The sequence below is a fragment of the Manis pentadactyla genome, chromosome 6 (assembly GCF_030020395.1).
Source record: "Manis pentadactyla isolate mManPen7 chromosome 6, mManPen7.hap1, whole genome shotgun sequence".
In the NCBI taxonomy this organism is placed as follows: domain Eukaryota; kingdom Metazoa; phylum Chordata; class Mammalia; order Pholidota; family Manidae; genus Manis; species Manis pentadactyla.
The window spans coordinates 108,650,863-108,672,451 of NC_080024.1; the positions used below are offsets into that span (position 1 = coordinate 108,650,863).

The following is a 21,589-nucleotide window of genomic DNA, read 5'->3' on the forward strand; positions in this document are numbered from 1 at the left end:
TGTTGGTTTGGAATGTGTTCTTCATCAGACTGAATGCCACAGCAACATTAGAAATCAGTGTACATTCTATAAAATATGGTCAGTGTTGTACCTGGATGTAAGGTCTGTGGAATCTGTACTCAAAATACATGCTTTATTCAAACCACCTGGCAAGGACTTCCTCACTCAAGTCAAGGTGGACTTGGTTTCTGAAAGCAGTTGGCACAAAATAGCATGGGAGGCAGGGACTACCCCTGTCAACCATATTAAGAAGTTGAATTTTTTTCCAAGTGCAAGGAGAGGCTATCCAAATGCTTTAAGGAGGAGCACAGCATGACTTCACCGATGTTTCCAGAAATATGTTTTTTCTGCTGGGTGGAAAATGGACTGGAATGGGAAGCTGGGAGGTCACTGCATCTGGTGAAAGATGGTAATAGCCCCAGTGGTATGCTGGTACAATGTTTAACATCAGCTATTTGGAGAACAGAAAAGAGAAAAATTCCTGATTGATAGCTTTTGTCAATTTCTGTGGTGGAAATACTCCCACATGGCTGATTTCGAGCCACCAAGGGTAAGTTACTGATGACAAAATTGGGAAGAAGGTTAGTCATCGGCTCTCACGTGAGAACTAGCTCTCCCCAGCCTCCCGGCCTGGCCTCGAATGGTAGCAGGGAGGGTAGAAGCAGGTGGATGCGTGGATTCAGAAGCAGAGCTGACAGGACCTGCTGCTGGACTGGGCGTGGGAAAGCAAGAACAAAGGCTGACCCCTCAGTTTCCTGCACGGTGACCGCACTCAGGCGTTTGCCGCGGGCGGCTTAGGAACGGCGTGGAGGTGGGGACTCTTACAGACACAGGAAGCTGGAGACATAGAAATGAGAGGCATCAAGTAGGAGCTACAGAGGGGACACTCAAACCCAGAGGGAAGGTCAGGTCTAGAGAATGAAATTCAGGGATCGGAGAAACAAGGCTTTTCATCAGAATAAAAGGTTGCTCACAATGAAAGAAAGGAAGAGATGGGAAGAGCCCGCCCCCTAATGCAATCTGCTGAGCAGGAAGGGGCCAGGCGGCGGCACCCTAAGGGGCTGACGAGCTCCGCGACCCGCACCCTTCGGAGGGATGGAGGACGCCGCTCCCGTCAGGGCTCAGGCTCTGCTCTTGGCTCCCACCCTCGGCCCGCAGGGAAGCACGGCCCTTCCTCCCGCTCTGCAGCGCAGGACCCTCGGGGATGCTCAGCCCAAACGTGGAAAGAGGGCGACATTCCAAACTAGGGGAGGCCCAGCTGGGGTCAGCAGAAGAAAAGTTTCCCAGGCAAGTGGCGGGCCTGCCCAGCCACCAGAGTCAGACCTCAGGGTTCAGCCTGGCCAGGCTGGTTTGGGGTAGACACCAGCTTCTTCATCATCTGTTCCTTTGAGGGACCAGATGTTTTCCTTTGGAAATCAGGAATTTGAAAATGAAACTGAGAGAGCAGTCTCGGCCTCTCCATAAACTTTCTGGATTCTACGGTCCTGTAACCTGCCAAACCACCCCCACTCACCTTGCCTATTGATTTGGAAATGTCAAAGTTTGATTCGTGTTCCATGGCCTTCCCAAAGTCACCCACCACCCCACCACTTCAGCTCACCAAAACACCCAGGCCCTGTCTCCAGCAGTCTGTCTACACATCACCTCCTGCCGTCTTTCCAACAACCCGTGGATGTGGGCACTCCCATGAGCCCATTTACAGATGAGGAAACCGAGGCCCACAGAGGTTGACGTCCACGTCCAGGGAACTGGGATTTGATCCCCAGCAGAGTGGCTCCAGGCCTGTGCTGCTATCAGTCTCATTTCCTCTTGGGCTTTTAAGCTCCTAGACGTGTGGACTGGGTCGTATCCCTGTCAGTTTTGGTGCATCCTTACCACTACCATCCAAAGCAGGAAGTAGTTCCCATGAGAAAGTTGAGGCTCAGAGGGATTTAGCAACTTTCCCAAGATCACACAGCAATAAGGGACGAATTTAGAATTTGAGTTCTTATTTCTTTAGTTCCGAAACCTGTGCTTTTAATCCCAGCCACACACCTGTTACTGCAAATCTAGACAGCAAAACTAGAACAACTGAGTGGAAGAAACATGGAAGCAAAGGCCATCCCCATTTGGAAAACAGGAACATGGCAAGGACCTCAAAGCAGATCTGGGTTTGAATTTCTACCCCAGCATCCCAACAATCTAGCACAAATTGCTTAACTTTTTTGGACTCTTGTTTCCTCTAATTGTGAAATGTCCTTCTTACCCACCAGGACTGTAGCACATTAAAAGCGAGCAAAGCACTTCGTGATCGTCAAGTGCTGCATCATCACGATCTACTCGTCCGAGGGAAGCAGCTGCCTTCTCTCACCAGGGCTGTGAGGGTCTGAAATGCTGTTTGCACTCTTAGCAAACGTGTTTCTGTGGGCTTCTCTCAGGTAGACCCCAAGTCCTCTGGAAGGGGAAGCTTGACCTAAGAAGTGCATCCCGGACTCGCCATCTGGGCCGGGCTGGATGACCTGTGGATAACCTTGGTCACAGCAGCTGTGTCTTGGAGAGTCCTAGTCTGCAGGATGTGGATAGGATTCTGTGAGAGAAGGTCATTAGGGTCAAATGCACCAGGAAAAAGCTGAGTTGGATGATACGCTACTGTTTTCTTATCTAGAATTTCTCATGCTAGAGTGCACTGTAAAATTCCAGAAAATACTACATAGAATTTCTTGAACATTTGAGCTGTTTTCTTGGAACTGTTTTTTCAAGGAACATCTCATGAGAATAATGGCCTGGGACACATCCCGGGAAATGCTACTTGCTGGAAAGTTTCAAGAAACAAAGAACTGAGATGGAAAAAGTACCAGGTGAGCCCTCAATTCCTCTATTCTTCACCAGTGTGCTGCTTAGGGCTTCTAGTTCCTCTCTGGTGTGAAGAGAGATTTACCTTCCCTGAGGTGTGCCTCTCTCTGCTCAGAGTCCATGTACCAATGTTACTTGCTGAAGCAGCCTAGGTGGCCACCTGCCCAGTGTTTGGGTGGTGGACATTCTGAAGCCTGCTGCACAGCATCTCTGAGGAGAGTCTGTGTTCCTGGCTCCCAGGGCCCCCCTCCCACCCCCCGCCCCACCTGCCGCTGGAAGCTTTCTGTGTAGCTGAGATCCCCTGCTCTCAGCTGGGGAATAATTTCTGCTAAGAATCTTCACAAGTCTCTGGGCTGCTAACCTATGAAACCTTCCTCTGATCCAATAATCCAGTCTGAAAGGAGAACGAGAAAGAGCCAAAGACCTTGCTTTTTGGTGACTTTGTGACCTCTCAAGAGAGACAATAAATCCAGTGAGGCCAGACAGAGAAAATCGAGGTTTCTTGGGACCCAGACAATATGTACCCTGCACAAGGCATACGTTAGACTGAAGGGGCCAGACGGGGAGCCACGAGAAGGGCAGGATACTGAAGCTGCAGAAGGCTCCTGAGCAGCAGAAATGACACCGAACCTGCTCTGTCTGGGCCTGGACCTGTGCAGGTGGGAGGCTGGGCTGTTGGCTGCAGCTGCCACCTTGCAGTTTACCAGGACTGATGGCTGTCTGCTCCATCCTGGCCCCTCTGATGCAGGGCTCTGCAGCTCAGGGCTGAACCCCACTTAGCTGCACTTCAAAGGAATAGTGAAAATCAGCATAGACCTCACTGCCCAAGAGAACTCTCCACGAGCACAGAGATGCTCCACATGTGCACAGCCCAGGACAGTAGCCACTAGACATGCTGGGCTATGGAGCATTTGAGATATGGCTAGTGTGACCAAATAAATGAATTTTATTTTTGTTTCATTTTATTTAAATTATAATTGTTACCTGTGGCTATTGCACAGAACAGCATGTCTGAAGTCATGTAGCTGTTGCTCCAATGTTACATGAGTTTAGAAAATAGGCTTAGAGGGCTGTTATATCCTCAAAGCTGTCCTGGCTCCCAACAAGTGACAGTACCCCAACCCTGGGTGGGGCACCTGCATATGTGTGAGGGCATTGTTGGTTTGTCACAATGTTTGGGGACACTTCTAGTATTCACTGGTTAAGGGCCAGGGAAGCTGAATGACCTGCACTGACAGGAGCAGGTCCACAGGAGCAGGTCCACACAAATGGCCCTGACTGGATTCTATTACCCCCACCAACCCCCTGGGCCTGCAAGAAGCCCAGCGCAGAGCCTTAGCAAAGGCCTAGGCTGGTCTTGTCCACCTCATAACGTTGTTATGGGTTGGGGTACACTACAAGTAAATATAACCAAGTACTTGCATAAGGAGCCTGTCTTTGTGTGTGTGTGTGTGTGTGTGTGTGTGTGTGTGTGTGTGTGTGTGTGTGTGTGTGTGTGCGCACGCACACGGTTATGTGCGTGATTCATAGAGAAACACCATAGCTGCAATTTTTCAGCTAATTGGTAAGTTTAAATCCCGTCCACCCATCCTGGAGTTCCCAGTAAAGTTCCCTAGGTCGCAGACCCACCTCCAGAGCAGCCATCTCTAGCTAGGCAAGTGCTAAGCTTGCTCCAAGCCTGTTCTGCAGCACCACCTGGTGGCTGGAAGAATTCTGACAACAGAGCTCTGAAGAAACTCTCTCCTTGATAAACCTAACAATGCCAAAAACAGGGAGAAGAGAAATAAACAATAAAGGTCGTTGCATTCAAAAAATGCTTTCTGAAAACAGCATGAGATGAGTCTTCAGAGCTATGTTCCAAGGTGAAATCTGGGGAGGGTTTTGTAGGAGGGTTCCCACAAGAAAGCAAACCTGGGGTAAGCACTTCCCCAAGGAGGGAGTGCCTGGCGAGGGTGCATCTGTTTGGCCTCCACTAGCTTCCGGTCTCCCACGTGCTCTGGCGGCTTCCCTGGACTTTTTCTGTGGCCTTCATGCTCTGCTTCTCCACCCATTCTCCAAGTTCCTATCTCTTTAATCCAGATGGACTGGAATGTGCTCTTTCTGCCTTGATTCACTTCATATCAAATAAAGCAGGAGGCATATAAACCACATATAACTAGGTCTAGGGCAGGGCGGGCTGGGAGGACATTTCCAGAGGGCACCCCAGACCTCAGGTGTCATCACAAAGTCAGACGTGCCCTGCACTTGAGAAAGCAAAGGACAAATGAATAAAAAGGAGAACCCCTGTGGACACGGGCCCGCTGAGATCACAGTGGCTGAGGGCAGGCTCAAGGATCTACTGACAAACACAAGAATCTCCTTTCCAGCAGCATTCCTTTTGCATATCTATTGGGTCCTGGACTTTGCTACTATAGACAGATGAGTGTTTTCTTAAGCCTCCTCCTCTCTCCCTGTAATTGTCCTGGCCCTTCACCCCTGGTAGGGGTCTCTCAGCTTAATAACTCAAGGAAGCTATAGATTATGCCAAGGGGTCAACACTAGCATGAGAAATGTCATTTGTGTCTTTGTGTCTATTCCGCAGTAAAGAGCCTGAAGGCCTCAGCCCACTCCTGCTGATGACTGAGGAGGATCACCTCCTCACCCTTCTGTGATGGCTGGGAATTCAGATCCCCAGGCCCGGGGAACTCCTCCAGGATGGAGTGACCCCAGGGTGGGGGTAAAAGGGACTTCTAGGTGCACAGCCACCCTGAAAGAGGCATGCCTAGAGGGGGGAGTGTATGTCTGGCCCAAAGGCCCTGCTCCCACTGCCTCACATCAGGCTCTGGGCTTGGCAGGTGCCAGTGCAAAGCTCCACTCAGGGCCTGTGCCTGGGGCCATCTTGACTTTCTCAGTGATCTCTCTGGATCTGTGTTTTGTAAGCAAGGTCCAAAGGGACAGTGGAGGCTATGCCAGCCCACTTGCCCATCTCCCCAGGATGGGCTCTCCTTCACAGCAACCTCCTACCCCTGCCCACCCACCTGCTGGCGGAGTTGCTTGGGCAGGGTCAGCCTCAGGCGTACACCTGTCAAGCTGCATTGCAGGGCGCACACCCCTATGAGGGTCTGCTCCCAAAGGATCAATACTGAAAAGCAAATGCAAACACTATGACAGGCAGGAAGAGAGACACAAGGCAGAGGAACAAGCCTTTTTTTTCTGATTTTTAAAACAAAAGGGCTCAGCATTTTCATTTTGCACCGGGCCCTGAAAATCATGCAGCCTGCCCTGGCTGGGAAGCACCTCCACACCCCAGACTCACTGCTGGCTGGGGTTGGGTATGAGTCAGGACTGGGATGGGATCTCTAGCAGCTGTGAGGACATTCTTGGCAGGCCTAAAGTCCTAGGTCACTTGGGGAAGGGTGTCTGTTCACATCCTGGACCAGGATGCTCTGCAGCTCAGATGATACACAGCTTCCTCCAGGTGCCCGGCTCAGTCTGACTTCCCCTACATCAAGTAACTCTGAACGTCCTGCCCCATCCTCACTTGAATTTGCAGTGACCATCAGGGCAATCTGTGCCCGTGAATTCTTCTGCCTCTTCTGCAGCTGTCCCACAGGCACACAGCGGATGAGAGAGGATGCAGGAAATGAGCAGGTCCAGAGTCTGCTAGACAGTGAGTGCCTTCTGCCAAGGCCACACAGCTCACCACACTGTGCAGCCACATGGCAATGTCTCAACCCACGCTTACACAGATGAGTAAGGATGGATGGTGTAAGAAGTGTACTGTGTCAATGGCAGTTGGGTCTTGATGAAACACTAACACTTCTGTGCTGTTCATTTCCTCCTCTTGTGCCTTCTACACTCTTCTCTAGTAACTCAGATACATGAACTCACTGTTTATACCAAGAGAATTGGTTAGGATTATAGCATTAAATTATGCAAGCCAATGTTCAGCTCTGAAAGTAGAAGTCTGGATACCCTTCTTAAACATGTCTGTAGGATGACAGCATCGTCTGGCTTCTGAGGGGGCTCATCCAACATGCACACATCTGCCATGAGGACGAACCTGGAGCTGAGCAGCTTCTGTAAAGGCAGAGGTGGGACAGTGGAGGATATAAAGAGGAGATCATTCTGAGACTGAGCAAGCTGTTGAGGATAAACCCAACTCATCTTTATGGCACAGACTTTTTTATTTCTGTAGGGGACGGCCTTTGTCTTCTCACATGTTTGTAGGCAGAATGGGAAAGCACCTTCCCCCGTGGCTGAATGCAGCATGGGAAAGCACCAGCTTGAGAACAACCGGTGCCGTCCTTGGAAGTTATCTGCCCACAAAAACAGATCCTGTCCTCGAAGACGAGCCAAGACGCCTCACTCTGAAAATAGAGAGAACTTGAGGACGTGTGAAAACACCGCCCCTGCTTACTAGACAGTTTCTAAGAAAATCAACAAGGTGCTCTGGCCTGCCCCCCCTGAGAAGGGAAAGATGAGTATAGCAGTTGGCTGAGGTCCGAGAAAGGCAGTATAAAAATAAAGGTGCTGCGCCACATCGGGGCTGCAGCCATTGTCTGTCTGTGTTGTCTGTGTTTTTTGTTCTCTCATGTCACCCAAAGAAAAAGTGCAGCACGCAACAATTTCTTTCACATCAATTAGTACACTCAAAACTTATGTTTCATTAATATTTTTGTTACAACCTGTTCTAAGTAGAATGTAACTATATGAAGATCTTACTTGTTGACAGCTATACCCCTAGCTTCTGGCAATTGTCTGGCACATTGTTTGCTCAAACAATTGAATAAATAATACAGTGTAATCTACTCAGAAAGCCCATAAATTATACATTGGTAACATGAATTCCTATGAAGTCAAGAATGGTATAGACAAAAGAGTGGCTGGATATGAATTAAATAGTTCATCAGGATGATAAACTTTTCTAATAAGCTTAAATTTAAAATGGCTAATGCTTATTTTAGTCAGCTCATTTCTTGCTCCATTTTTAAGACCTTTGTCATATAGTATTTATTTTCTTGAAATGTCTGCTGATATGCAATACTGAGTCTAAACTGTGGTAGTGAATGACATGCAACATTTTAGAAAAAAAAGATAGACCCAACTCAGCTATATAACCACCTCCAAAGTCTAGGAATATACCAAAGTATGTAGCTGCTTCCACAATGTTCCAAACATCACTGTTCAATTGTGAGTTCACCTGTTATGCTTGATATTAGCACTGAGGTTAAAAATACTCATCCTCACAGTTTTGTGAGGGTGTCACTCTGCCCAGTGACATCTGTAAAGCATCCTTAATTAAAGTCATATTCCACCAAATCCCAAGTGGCATTTGCTACAACTGCCACTGAAAGGAGCTCTTGGCAGCAGGAGCAAGCCTAACCACACTGACAAGGGGAAACGCTAGTTTACTTATGAACAGAAATCTCTTGAAAGGGAAATTCCACAAGCTGTCTGTGCAATAAGCTATTGCAGTATTGACTATTCTCACTGTCACGGTCTTCAGTGCAAAGAATGTAAGCTATAGATTGTTCCACTTACTGAACCGGGAAGCCCAGATTCTCCAAAGGCTTCCAAAGGGCTTTAAGTGAAGAGGACAGGCAAGGTGTCTGTATATAAGTTCAGTTTTCCACAGGGCAGTTCAAACCAATTTTGTCTCAAATTCTTTTTCTCTCTTAATCACCCTCCCTGATGTATCACCCCTGTGAAATCACAGTCAAACTGCATCTTGTATTTGGAGAATGTGAAACACAAGAACCACCCGAGGCACCCTTGCTGGGCCCAGGGAGGCAGGGAGCTGAATGCATTTCCATGTGCTTGCATATTTCTCAGAACACATCTTTAAATCCTAAATGTGCATTGCGTAATTATCTCATAAAGTGTATTCAGTCCCTCTAAATTGGGCATGGAGGGCAGGGGGAAGCTGGGAATCCCTTAAGTTAAAGAACATTTTTCATGAACTAGCAATGTTACATTTATTTGGTTTCAAAAGTATTGGATAAATATTAATAGAAATTAAGAGTGATGAAAAGCATGACCAGAGATGAGCCAATTCCAATAAAAACAAACAGGATAACATTTGTTGAGGGCTTCTGTTCATGTATTTATTAATATTTATTCAATGTCTGCTATGTGCCAAGCACTTTCTGGAAGATACACTGGGAAGGAAGAGAAGGCCCTCTCATGGAGGTCACATTTTAATTTAATGGAGTTTTACTCACATTTAATTTAATGGAGTTTTACTCACATTTTACTCACATTTGCAGACAATAAACCCATAAATATATAGCATAATTTCAAGTACTGAGAAGTGCTAGAAAGTAAAGTAAAATAGGAGAGAGAGAGAGAGCACAATCTGGATAGTGAGAGCAAATCCACACTGTTTGGGAAGGAACCCTGACTTACTCAGCTTGAGTAAGAAGCCATCTGGGGACCAAACAATGGTGGCTGAAAGGGTGGGACACACTGTTTAAACATGACTACTGGGGGCCCACCACAGGGTTGGGAGGCGGTGCAGCTTCCAAAAGGAGGGAGAAGTTGGGCTGTCAATCTGCTACACCCCACAGGTTCAGAGCCAGTGGTCCTGCTTTAAAAGCAGGCAGATGTTAGTCTCCAACGGATCATGTTGGAGAGAGGCTCCAGACAATCTGGTAAGGGAGGATAGGCAGTGGCCTAGATCAGCAAATCCTGAGCGCTGTTGCTCACCAGAGGCACAGATGCTTAACTAGGAGGTGCCCACAGGCACAAAGACAGGAAGTTTCTAACGAAGACATGTTCTCAGCCGTTATTAGGCCATGATGAAAATAAAATGAGGTCTCAAGACAAAATGACTTTCGTTGTAGTCTGAAATGCCTAAGCTGCGGAGGAAATTTGGCTGTCAAAACTGGAATTATTAAACTGACCTTTCCTTTCACAAAGTTCATGATCTCATTCATTATCCTAGTATTTACTGAGTACTTACCATTTGTCAGTTACTCTTTTAAGTGCTTTACACCTAGGAATTCATTCAATCCTCAAAACCACCACTGGAGTAGATGTTATTATGCTCATGCTGTTGAGTGAGGAAACTGGCTTGTCGGAGATCCACAGCAAGCCAGCTGCGATCACAGTCTTGTCTGGAAGCTGGCGCCCTGGCATTATGCAATACTGATTCAGTTGGCTTCAGTGAATTCTAACAGAAAAGTCATACACTTTTTAAAGACCAATTAAAATAGTTTACAACAAAATGTGCCAGGAGGGTGGGGACACACCGTGAAAAACTTCCGAGTTAGCCAACTTATTCCAAGTCCTGGGATATTGTTTGCCCACTAAAACACACTAGAAACCTTCTGCAAAGCTACTTCCCACCCGGCCAAGCACCACATCCTGATGCTTCAGATGACATGGTTTGTTATTACTTGGGTCAGGATTAAAATAAATGTTGATATTTTACAGAAAATTTGGAATATGAGACATAAAAGGCAAAGTGAGAAAGAAGTCCTCAAGATGACAGAGACCCTACTCTCCACGTCCCCTGAAGGCCAGGCCCAGCCAGTGCCTCTCAGAGCCTGGAGATCACCCCGGGGGAAGCCACAGGCATCTAACCTAGACACCAGCCTGAGCTAGGCCTCTAATACTTCTAAGAGCTAATTGTTCACGTTCTTACTTAAAAATTAAATGAAAAGCTCAAACTCCAAGTTGGCCTGCTGAAGTTGTTTTTCCTTTTTCAAATACAGGAGAGAAAATCAAGAAACCAATTCAAGCAGCATTTCCCATTAGATTATCTTAACAGTGAAACCATTCAAAGTATAGTAATTCCTCTGTCCCAGGGATAACAGACCATCAGGGCTGAACCTGGCAGCATATGTGACATCACTGTGTGTGTGAGACAAGGTAACAGTGACTGTTTTAGGATTTAACTTACTGTCTTCCATTAAAATCCTAAATGAGCATTGACAAAAAGTAACATAATTGACTACAGATGCTTTAAGGCCTAAGTAAGTTTGGTCGTCCCAAAGGGGTGTTCTCTCTTCTCCTTCTAGGCCTATGGGAGACTTAAGGTTCCGGCCCCTGTGTGAACAGGTGAGGGCGAATGGGGTGGACTGCTGATTGCTGGCAGGTCCTTCCCCCAGCACTGTGATTCACGACGCTCCCTTTGTCCTGCCCTCACAGTGGAAGGCAGGGATGGAGCCCTCAGCTGACCTGTGACACATGGAACGTGACTACACATGAACCTTTGTTTTAAACCAGTGAGATTCTGCGATTGCTTGTTACTACAGCATAACCTGGCCCTTCATGACTGATCCACTTTATAGGAAGTCAGCCTTCCTCATAATCCAGACTACACTATCTGTAGTGGTAGTCATTTCATTAAGCATAAAATAATGCCTACTGAACTATGAGTTTTATCAATGTATAAACTACTGAATCATGGCCTAAAATCCACGAACTATGAAAAGACACAAAAACCAACTGGGCAATAAAGGTAATCCTTGAACCCAAACCAATTAAAAAAAAAAATCTTCAAACTAGCTAGAGTTACAGAATTCTATCTATCCAAATCAGACTATAAAACAGAGCAGGGTCTCTGTCATCTTAAGGACTTCTTTCTCACTTTGCCTTTTTTATGTCTTATATTCCAAATTTTCTGTAAAATATCAACATTTATTTTAATCCTGACCCAAGTAATAACAAACCATGTCATCTGAAGCATCAGGATGTGGTGCTTGGCTGGGTGGGGAGTAGCTTTGCAGAAGGTTTCTAGTGCGTTTTAGTGGGCAAGAAAGAGGTTATTAAAAAAAAATGCATAGGATGAAGTTTTAAAAATGCCCTAGTCCAGGGTCCACTGCGCTGAGCCTAACCCCTGAGCTGGAAGGCACAGGCATGGCACCCTCCACTGGCAGCACAAGAACAAAGGCTACTCTTCCGGACAACTTAGCACCCAAGGCCCACTTCCAGCCTCTGAACTCTCTGTTATGGCCCAATGGCATTCTGGCCCACCAAGGCGGCAAACCTGTTCCCCATAATTTAGTAAATTAAGTAACTTACCCAGGGTAGGTGTAGAAGTCCATTTCACATTGATAAACGTCAACCCCATGATGCTAGTTCTTTCCTGTTAGGTTAGGACTGAGTTTTATAATCATTGTGGTAATCTGTGTTTATACTTAAGGTTCTTGAAACATTTAAATGAATCTGACATATTAACCTTTTGAGTTTGATCTTAAATATTTAATTGTGGTTAATTTGAGAATTGAAGTTCACCAACAGTATTGAGACATTTGGAAATTCAATTTCTTTTATGTATATTTTTTATAATGTATAACATTTACTATGTGTATAATAGTTGGACTTATATGCTTTACAAGTTAAGTGCTTACAAAGATTTTGAAAGTTGTTTTAAGACTGACCTAATTAGGTCTCTTGAGAGCATTGGGAAAAGCAAGTATGAAAATTTCATAGATGTAATTTAAAATGTTTCAGCCTTAAACTCTAAGGTGATCAGTGGGGATAATGATTAGGGGAATTTTATTCAATGTCCTTGAATGTTAACTAAAAGCCATGTCAGACCCTTCTATGCACAAAGGTCTCTTGGCCATTAAAAAAAAGATTCAAATGAAAGACGTTTGCTCTCTCCTTTTACAATATTGACGTTCTTTTTTCTTTCAAGACATTTTCAATGTCCTTAAATTTAACATCAAATTAAAGTCAATACTGAGTCATTTATTGGTACTAGCCTATGAAAACAACTGCGGGAGAAGAGGGGATGGATTTTGTTTTTCCTTCCTAGTTGTCTCATCTTAATACTATGAGTGCCAGGGTGACAACACAAGACACTCAGAACACTCCAAGGCGTCCTGCAAGAAATGCAAAATTGCATTATGTCCAAGAGCCACTCCTTCTACTGCATTACTTCTTTCTCTTATTCCAACTTCTACTAAGTCCAGATATCAAATCATATAATTGATTTCCCTTCCATGAAAGACATAGACAATACCACATAGTACAAGGTCGATAAATGTCTGATTAAGTCCAAGTAAAATCTGCTGGAAATTAAGGTGCTGTGCAGACTTTTTTGTAAAACATTGCCATTTCACATTAGTTTCCTTAGCTTCTTAATCACATATTTTTACCTCATTTAACTGAATGAAAGCAATTATTCTGTTGAAAGATATATTAAAGTCTTTTATTCCACCAAGTAGCAGATGATACACTATTATACTAACTGGATGACTAGTAAGTATTTTTAAAAAGCTCAGTTTAAAGCAACTCTCAAAGGTACTTAACTGATTCCAAAGGGCATGACATGTAACTTAAGGGAACAGACCAAATACTGTTCTTGTACATACCTAGAATCCTGTAGGTAACTGAGAGGATATCCTTGGAAAAAAGTAAAGAAACAAGCAAAACAACTAATAATAAAAATAATCATACTTATATTTCGGATTTTATTTTCATAATTATCTTCCTATAGAAGCAATAATCTGCATTTCTATAACAATACATTTAATATTCTACTCATCAAAGAGCTAGAAAAAAATAGGAATAAAGCACAGATTGCATACACAAATACCATACTCTGCAATGTACAAATTAATTCAATATATTAAATATATTCTGTAGACTGACTTTACTGATTATATTGACTATTAGATGCTGAGCATATTCATGCAGACTTTCACTTTGGTACAAGTGATGATTTGAGTTCTGGAAAACAATTTTTCCTGTTGTAAACACCAAGTTTTCCATGGCTGACTAACCTCTAAGGATAAAGACTGATGTCAGTGGAAAAATAAGGGGGATAAATGCTCTGAACTAGACACCACACAGAACAAGGCTGATTCAAATGCCAACAGTCCTGCCTTTTAGCTTTTACACATGGGCAGGGGTGCGAAGAGGTCGGGCTTGTGTGAAACCTCTTGTGAGGAGGTTCAGGTGCACTGCTGCTGGAGTGCACTTGACTCATTCCTCATTTTTGTTTAGTACGTAAGAAAAGAGCAAAAGTAAAACATTGCTCCACGGCTGAATCAGATATGGTCATGAACAAATTGTCTAAAATATCTTTTAAGTGTGCCAAATCTGTTTAAACAAATTATTTAAATGGGCATTAATATAAGACCCCTGAAGTTTCTGACCGGATCTGAAGGGTAGAGCAGCAATGACGAGATCTCTGAAATACTAATGCGTCATACAATACAAATGCCTAAACACAGCTTTACTGAAGCTGTTCAAAGTTGATCTCCATACAAATTACTGAAAATGAGCTGCTATGCAACTACTTGAGGAATCAAAATGTTAGTGTTTTGAATCAGACCTTCAGTAAAGATTTCTACCCACCCATCCACCCAAACAAGGATGTTCTGCCTATGTTCTCCCAGGGAACCAACTGTGACTAAAGCTGCCTGTAGTGATCTGCACAAGTGTTGTAGCAAGTCCAGCAAAAATAAGCCCACTGCACTCACATCAGGTAGGACCCTCTGGAGAGACAGACAGCGAATTCACAGGAAACCACTGCTGATGTTTGGAGCCCCTTTCTGACTAACAGACTGGGAGATGGGCCTAAGCCATACAGAGTGAAAAGGGAAAACTTCAAAAATAACATTTTGGAAATACCAGTATAAAATACTGGCAGCACAGTACTTAAAATATAAGTACAGTAACTCAAAAACAATTTTACCCTTTCTGCTAAATTTTTGTCATATACAGCATTTCTCACATTAAATTACTGTCCTGTTACAACTCTAAATGAACCAGAATTATTTTAAGAGGGAAGAAATGTATACATACACACATTTGATGGAAACATTACCTCTTTGTTAGAATGCATAAAAAAAGGTCCTCAGTTCTCACTTAGTCAAGAGCCAAGTGGGTGTGGAGATAGCCACTGTGGGTTTTTTAGGTGGGAAAAAACCTCCTATTTCAGAAAGAACTGATGAAATTTACAGAATCACTTTAACATACTACCTTCAACTTTCAAACTTACATATAAGTCTTCAAATGCATCTTTTCTTGAGATGCATTGATATTTTAAGGCTCAAAACAGCTTCTTCTACCAACCTTATCTCTGAAAAGACTTAATAATTTAAATGTACCTAGAAGGGGATAAATTTCCTTTTAAAAGAAAATGAAACAAATGTTTAAATACCATTTTGTTTAACCAGTAAACTTCACTTTTAGCAGCAACTGTTAAATAAAATGCAAAGAAAATTCTCTAACAATAAATTATAAGAGCCCGAGAGAAAAAAATATTTATGCCTATTGTCCCTTTTGTTTAGAATGGAATTTATCTAGAATTTGGCTTGTAATTTTGAAAATCAACTGCATTAAAACATGACAGTACATTTTTGTGTTAATTTCTGCTGGTGTCTTAGAAAAGCTCTCACCATGGTAAGAAAAAAAATGTGCCACAGGTAGTGGGTATACAGGGTGATCTGGGGAAATGATAACTAAAAATGAGTATTTATTAGCATTCAAAACCAAGACTGCAATGAAGTCTGGGACCCCCTGACAAGTTCTAAGTCCACAGATGGTGCGTCGGGATTCTTCCCTTCCCTCGTGCAAAGCGAAGCCAGGCCCTAGCACAGCCCGCCGGCGTATTCATCCTCGTCCTCCTCAGCGCCGGGGGCAGTGCCTTCAGGCTTGGCCTGTGCTGCTGCTGCTGATTTCTTCTTGATTCCCCCTCCTGGTACCACCAAACTCAGGCCCAGCTTGGCATACTGTCAACGACAAAGCTGGTCTCAAAAGCTGGTAACCAGGATCTCAATACACAATGTCTCAACAACAGTTACCTATAAAAGACAGATCCTAGTTCCCTACATCAGAAAAACCAATAGTACCATCTAGATAGGAAAACAACCGTGATAAAACTCAATGCAACAGGAGCCCAACTGGCAAAAATATCAATTAACCTCACATAAGTAAAGTAATTCACATAACTGGGACACCTGAGTTAAGCAACACTTGTAGTACCTATGAACAAAGAGCTGTTGTATAAATGAAGAGTGTAAGCTAGGGTCAAATTTTTAACATACACAAATTTACAAAAGTCTATGTAAGAATTTGTCTAGAAAAAGTTTGATCCCTCCACATATATCATTATAAAAAAAAATTAAAGGTCTTAAACTGATCTAATACCATGATAAGCCTAAAGCCAAAAGTCAAATGAGTAAGCCAAATGAACAAGTGCTCACAAATCTACTGAAATGGGAAGTGCAACAGAAGAGAAACCCACAGTAATGGCTCACTTTCTGTGTAAGGCACCATGTGAGGCCATATTTTGTATACAAACAAATCCACTCTGCGACAGGCTGCCAAGACAGGGACCAGATGCTCCATTTTTACAGAAGAGTTACCTGAGGCTTACAGACAATTAACAACCAGTTAGTTGTCACAGAAGTAGGATTCTAACAAGTCTACTGTGTTACGAAGGCCACTACACGATGGGCCTCTTTCAGACAGTGAGCCTAAGGGAAACTTAATAAACTCAGCAACCTATAGAGGCCAACAGATGGAAGGAGAAGCTGAGAAACAGGGCAGATTTTTAAAAGTACACATATGGTCAATACGGTTAGACAGTAAACCCACATGGCTGACATCCAAACAATCCAAACCTAGAGTGAAGTTCAGTACAAATGCCAACATCCTCTTTGAGAAGTGGCCTGAGGTGAAAACCAGAGGGAGAAAATCTTACGAGTCCAGGGAAGGAAAATAATCTCACTAAAACCCTCTTCCATTCAAGAAGAAAGAAGAAAGTTAACCAAAAGGCCACTTACATCATTGTCCATGTACTTGAAAAGTGGTGAGTTGCAGATGTCTGACACTTGCTCTTGATCTTGCTGGTCGTACCCTTCAAGGAGTTGTTCTAGGGCAGCACAGTCTTCACTCCCATTGAACCCCGGAATGCTGCAGCAAGCACAGGTCACATCTCTCCACCTCCTCAACAGATGCTGCTCTGCCAAGGATATCTTTGCCCCTAGTAGATAACTGGCAATGTCTGGGGACATTCTTACTTGTCACATGTGGATAGAGGCCAGGGATGTGGCTACACATCCTACAATACACAGGACAGGCCCGACAACAAAGAATTACACAGAACAAACATCAATGATGCCCAGACGGAGACTCCCCATTTTAGGTATTTCTAACAAGAAGTGATCTTCTTGTAACATATACTCTGAGAACTTTATTTTCCTTCTTTTTTTTTTAGAAGACAAATAAAACAAAATCACTCAGGTCTTTCACTCCCATGGAATCCCCCAGGAGAAAACACAGGGAAGAACACACAACTTGTAAAACCCTGCTGTAAGAGCTGAAATGATAATCAAATGTTCCTGTCACTACTAAATTTACTTTAAAAACAATAGTTTTGTGGCCAGGAATATCTTTCTAAGCAGTAATCTTAGATTAAGAAATGGAAATGTTAACACTGCAAGTCAGGACAGCATGGTCAGCATCTTACCTGTAGCTCTCCCTGACACACCTTTCTGCAGCCACGTAGTCATTTCTGTGCAGATGAACTAAGACTTGAGCAATTGTTTTCTACAACAAAAGAGGTAATTATGGTCCAGGTGTGTATCTATGTAATAAAGTCAATTTCCTGATATCTGGAATTTAACTTTCAGAGTCCTGATCTGTATACAGATTAATTTATAAATTCTGCAGTAACTTCCACAGGACATCTGAGGGAAACTATTCCAAAACTGTGTATCTCTAATTCTAATGTGTATACAAACTACCCGAGGGTCTTGTTAAGATGAAGACTGCTATTTATTTAGCTAGGAGCAAGCTTGAGATTCTGCTGTTTCTAACAAGCTCCTAGGTTCTCCCGATACCACCCATGTGAGGACCACACTTTGAGTGACAAAGCCTTAGATTGTAACCCCACATATTTTGAAAAGATAATTTCTTTTAAGTATCTATATAGACTTAAACTTGAGAAGGAAATAGAAAAGAGGGGGCATCCATAATTCTACAATTACACTTTGGAATTTTTAAAGAGATATTACCAAAAAAATGAACAAATGAAAACTTTAGGTAACAGAAACAATACTATTTATAAGCCAACAAAAGCATTATGGTGAAAATATGCCCAGTTGTTGAGAGAAAAGATAATTCACACCAACCCAGAGATGACCAGATGTTGGAATCATCAGGTCAGGACTTTGAAGCAGCAGTTTTAACTGCTCTGGGAGGTAAAAGTAGACACAGGTGAAATGAATGGACAGAAATGAATGCATGTTCTGTCTGCTTTGCTGGGCAGTGGCTCTGCACACATGAGTCCTGCAGGGGTGCCCCTGGATGGTGGTTTCATCTTACTTCAATTCTCAAAGCCTGTGCTCTGCTAACTCTGGGTCTGTCCCACACATGGCACAGCTGGAGAGTAAACCCAGGAGTTGTATGGGCACACATGCTCATGCACGTGCACACAGATAGACACACACACACTCACACACTCTCTCTTTCTCTCTCGCAGGCAAATGCTCTTTCTACTTCTCCTTTCTGGGGTTTTCTCCTTGCTCTCTTAGCTCATCTTCCTAGTCCCTCAGAGCAAAGACAAGAGAGAGAAAAGAGAGGAAAACAATGGAGCCTCCTCTTTCCCCAGTTCATCTGGTTAGAAGATGAGGAAGATGGGCTTGTGGGAGTGTTAGCTACTGGAGTCTCTATTGCCCAGCTCCAGGACTGGGGGAGATTCAAGGCAGTGTTGCAAGATAAAATAGAGGAAAATGCTGGAAACCAGTCCTGTGCTGGTTGCTTCTAAGTGCTTAGCTCCTCCACAGTCCTTCTGCTTTTATGCACTTTTCAGAGTCTGCAGGTAATTGCTTTCTGTATGTTGTCCTAAGGTTTTGTAATCAGCAAGGTAGTCTACAGTGGGTCTATTTCATCTTGGCCAAAAACAGAGGCCCATGAAGTATTATTTTTAAAAAATACACAAATAGACAAATATCCATGGAATCTAGTCTCAGGTACACAGTTATACCAATATGAAAAACTACCTAATGTAAAGTCAAAAATAAGCACTTTCAAAGCATACCTTATAACATGTTGGGTAATTCTCTATTTCCTTATAAATATTTTTTTCTTTCTGAATAGAGAGTGCCGCCTCATCAAACCTAAAGACAAAACAAAGAACTATAAAACAAGGCAGTTCTAAATCATCTATAGCAAAGGCCACTTCTGTACTATACTTGATAGTACAGATTTCAGAGAATTAAAGAAGTTACCAGGCTACAAGAGCAACTGCTCCATAAGCCATGTTTCCATGAGCTCTGCTCATCTGGCTTGTCTTTCAGATGCTCAGCTTGCTCCCTTGGGCATCAAGAAGACAGGTGAAGCAGAAGAACTTAACAATATATTATTTCAAATGGAAAGTTTTAAAGTCTGGTAAGGATCATCCATTAATGAGAATTTATCAAATTCAACAAACTGCTCTGTAAACGTTTGTAAAAAGTAGGAGAGACAATTCCTGATTTAATCACCCCAGATGTCCTTCCTTCCACAGAAAGGCTATCCAGACGCCCTGAGAGCACTGCCTGCCTGCTGAAGACCCCCTTCTCCTGCACCCTCCTGGCCATCGCACGCTCCATGGCTGCCTTGCGGAGCCAAAAGCGCAGCAGTGACGAGGCTAGAGAAAGTCTTCCTGTCACCTCTGATTCTTCTCCCTCTTTTCCATCTACTCTCAACATGTCCCTTTTCTCCATCCCACTCCCATGGAAGAAGGATGAGGGAAGTTCCCCCAAATCCTCTGAGGCCCAACTCCCTAACCCCCAATCCCACCACGCCCTAGCCAGATCCTCCCCTGCCTGTGGAGCTGTGGGACACTCCTACCCCCAGGCTGCTTACGAGCACCTAACTTGTGACTGAATGAGTCCTCTCAGCCCGCTAGCCAAAAGGGTGCACACAGTTATGACACAGAGGGAGAAAAATGTTACTGTGATCCAAACTAAAGATACGAAAATGTTATACTGTATTTGTATCTTAACAATTATCTTTTAAAAATAACCATGCATACACATGGACACACACACACACTTGCTTGGTTTAAATCACGTTTGAATTAAATTCATTTTTTTGTGGTCTGTACCCTAATTTACTACCTCATAAATTAAGGCTCTTTGGAGAAATGCATTCTGAATTTTCAAAGATCAACTTGCTAACTTTTGGGAACAAAGTCAGTTTTTAAGTTGGACATGGTAGCCGAATTCTAAGATTATCCCCTCAAGATTCTCTCTCATACACACTCCCTATATAATCTCCCCTTGAATGTGGGAAAGGCGTCTGAATATGATGGGACTCACTCATGTGAGCAGGATACTAATCACCTGACTCTGAGTGGACTCAAAGACAGAACGTCTGGATGAGCCTGACCTAATCAGGTGAGCCCTTGAAAGGTGAGCAAGTAGAAGTGAACAGAGATGTGCTCTTGCCAACATTGAAACAGCAGCAAACTCCACGTTGTAAACAACCTCGAGGGCAGATGCCAAAGAAAGGCAGGTGCTGCCACAGCTGAGAGGAGCCCCTGGCCAATGGCCAACAAGAAACACATGTGTACCCTACAGCACAAGAAACAGAAACCTGCCAACAACTAGTGAGCCTCGAAGGAGATGGTAGCCCTACCAGACAGCACGGTTCCAGCCTGGTGAGACCTTGAGCAGAGGTCCCAGCTACTCTGTGCCTGGGCTGCTGACCTACAGAACTGTGAGACAGTGAGTGAGTGTTGTTTTGAGCTGCTAGGATTATGGGTTTTTGCTATGCAGAAATAGAAAATTAACATAGAAGGATTACATGTACCTATATCATTTGTAATTATGACCACAAGCTTTATCACATATCCTGCTTTATAAAATAAATTCCATCAGAACATTCTGTGAACATAATGTCCAGATTATATCATTTTAGTGGAAATCGTAGTATTTCAAGCTTTTCATATATTTAATGCTAAAGTCTACATTCTTCACACATGAATTACTTATTTCCTTGGCATAAGAACTGCATTTCCATGTGCTAATAGCTGCTTAGCAAAACAGCCATTCAAGAGAAATATTGCATATTTAGATAGGTTTGTAATTCAAATATACCCAGGAAATTATTCATTATCAAAATGAAACACAGAGGTACTTAATACTTCTAACAAAGTAGAATGCATCCAGTTTTGCTGAAAAGAGAATAAACTAATTTTATCTTCTGTAATTCAAAAATAAAACAAAATGTAAGCCCCAGACAAAACATGTGCTTATGACAGGAAACTGTCATAGGACCTCACTCAACCCAGCTCTCATTTCCTTCACAATGACTGAAACTCCTTCTCAGTCCCCAACAACCCCCTGAACGCCAAAACGTGTTTCTATCTATCTATAAGGCTTCTCATCACATTGCCAACTAAGCTTATCATCATCACAGGACATCACAATGGACAGGACACAGTTATGCAAGACAAACCTAGTGATTATCCTCAACTAGAACCTACCCCACATACACACACCCAGTCCTCCCTGTGTTTGGAATCTAGTGACTGTCTCATCTGAATGGTGAGAGTCCAAGAGAGACTGAGTCTCCGAAGTGGGGAATGGGAAGAGGTGGGGTTGGTTGATTAACATGGACACCAGGTTCTCCCCCTCACTGGGAACCGCAAACAAAGCTGAGAAGGTGCTCTGAATATGGGTCACTGACAGCCAACAGTTCAGCTGCCTCAGAACTTCTCTGGAAGGCACAGGAATCTAAGTCTCACTGGTAAGTCAGATGAACTTGTTGGAAAGGCCTTTACACGGACGGAACAAGGGCGTTGATCTACCACTGACTGATA

General features: G+C 43.5%; 1 protein-coding gene across 3 annotated transcripts in view; it reads right to left on the reverse strand.

Annotated features, from left to right (window-relative positions):
• Positions 1-6,001: 6,001 nt before the first annotated feature.
• Positions 6,002-21,589, reverse strand: part of NAPG (NSF attachment protein gamma) — a 32,437-nt gene continuing 16,849 nt past the window's right edge. The window contains exons 9-14 of one of the 3 annotated variants that reach the window (XM_057504033.1): positions 18,821-18,899; positions 17,249-17,328; positions 16,563-16,692; positions 11,842-15,506; positions 9,776-9,944; positions 6,002-7,181 (exon numbers count right to left, since the gene is read on the reverse strand). In XM_057504033.1, coding sequence (XP_057360016.1) covers positions 15,366-15,506; positions 16,563-16,692; positions 17,249-17,328; positions 18,821-18,899 — 430 coding nt within the window. In that variant the 3' untranslated portion in view covers positions 6,002-7,181; positions 9,776-9,944; positions 11,842-15,365. Of the gene's footprint in view, positions 9,945-11,841; positions 15,507-16,562; positions 16,693-17,248; positions 17,329-18,820; positions 18,900-21,589 lie in introns of all 3 variants that reach the window. The other 2 variants (XM_057504034.1, XM_036880685.2) reach the window with 2 other exon arrangements.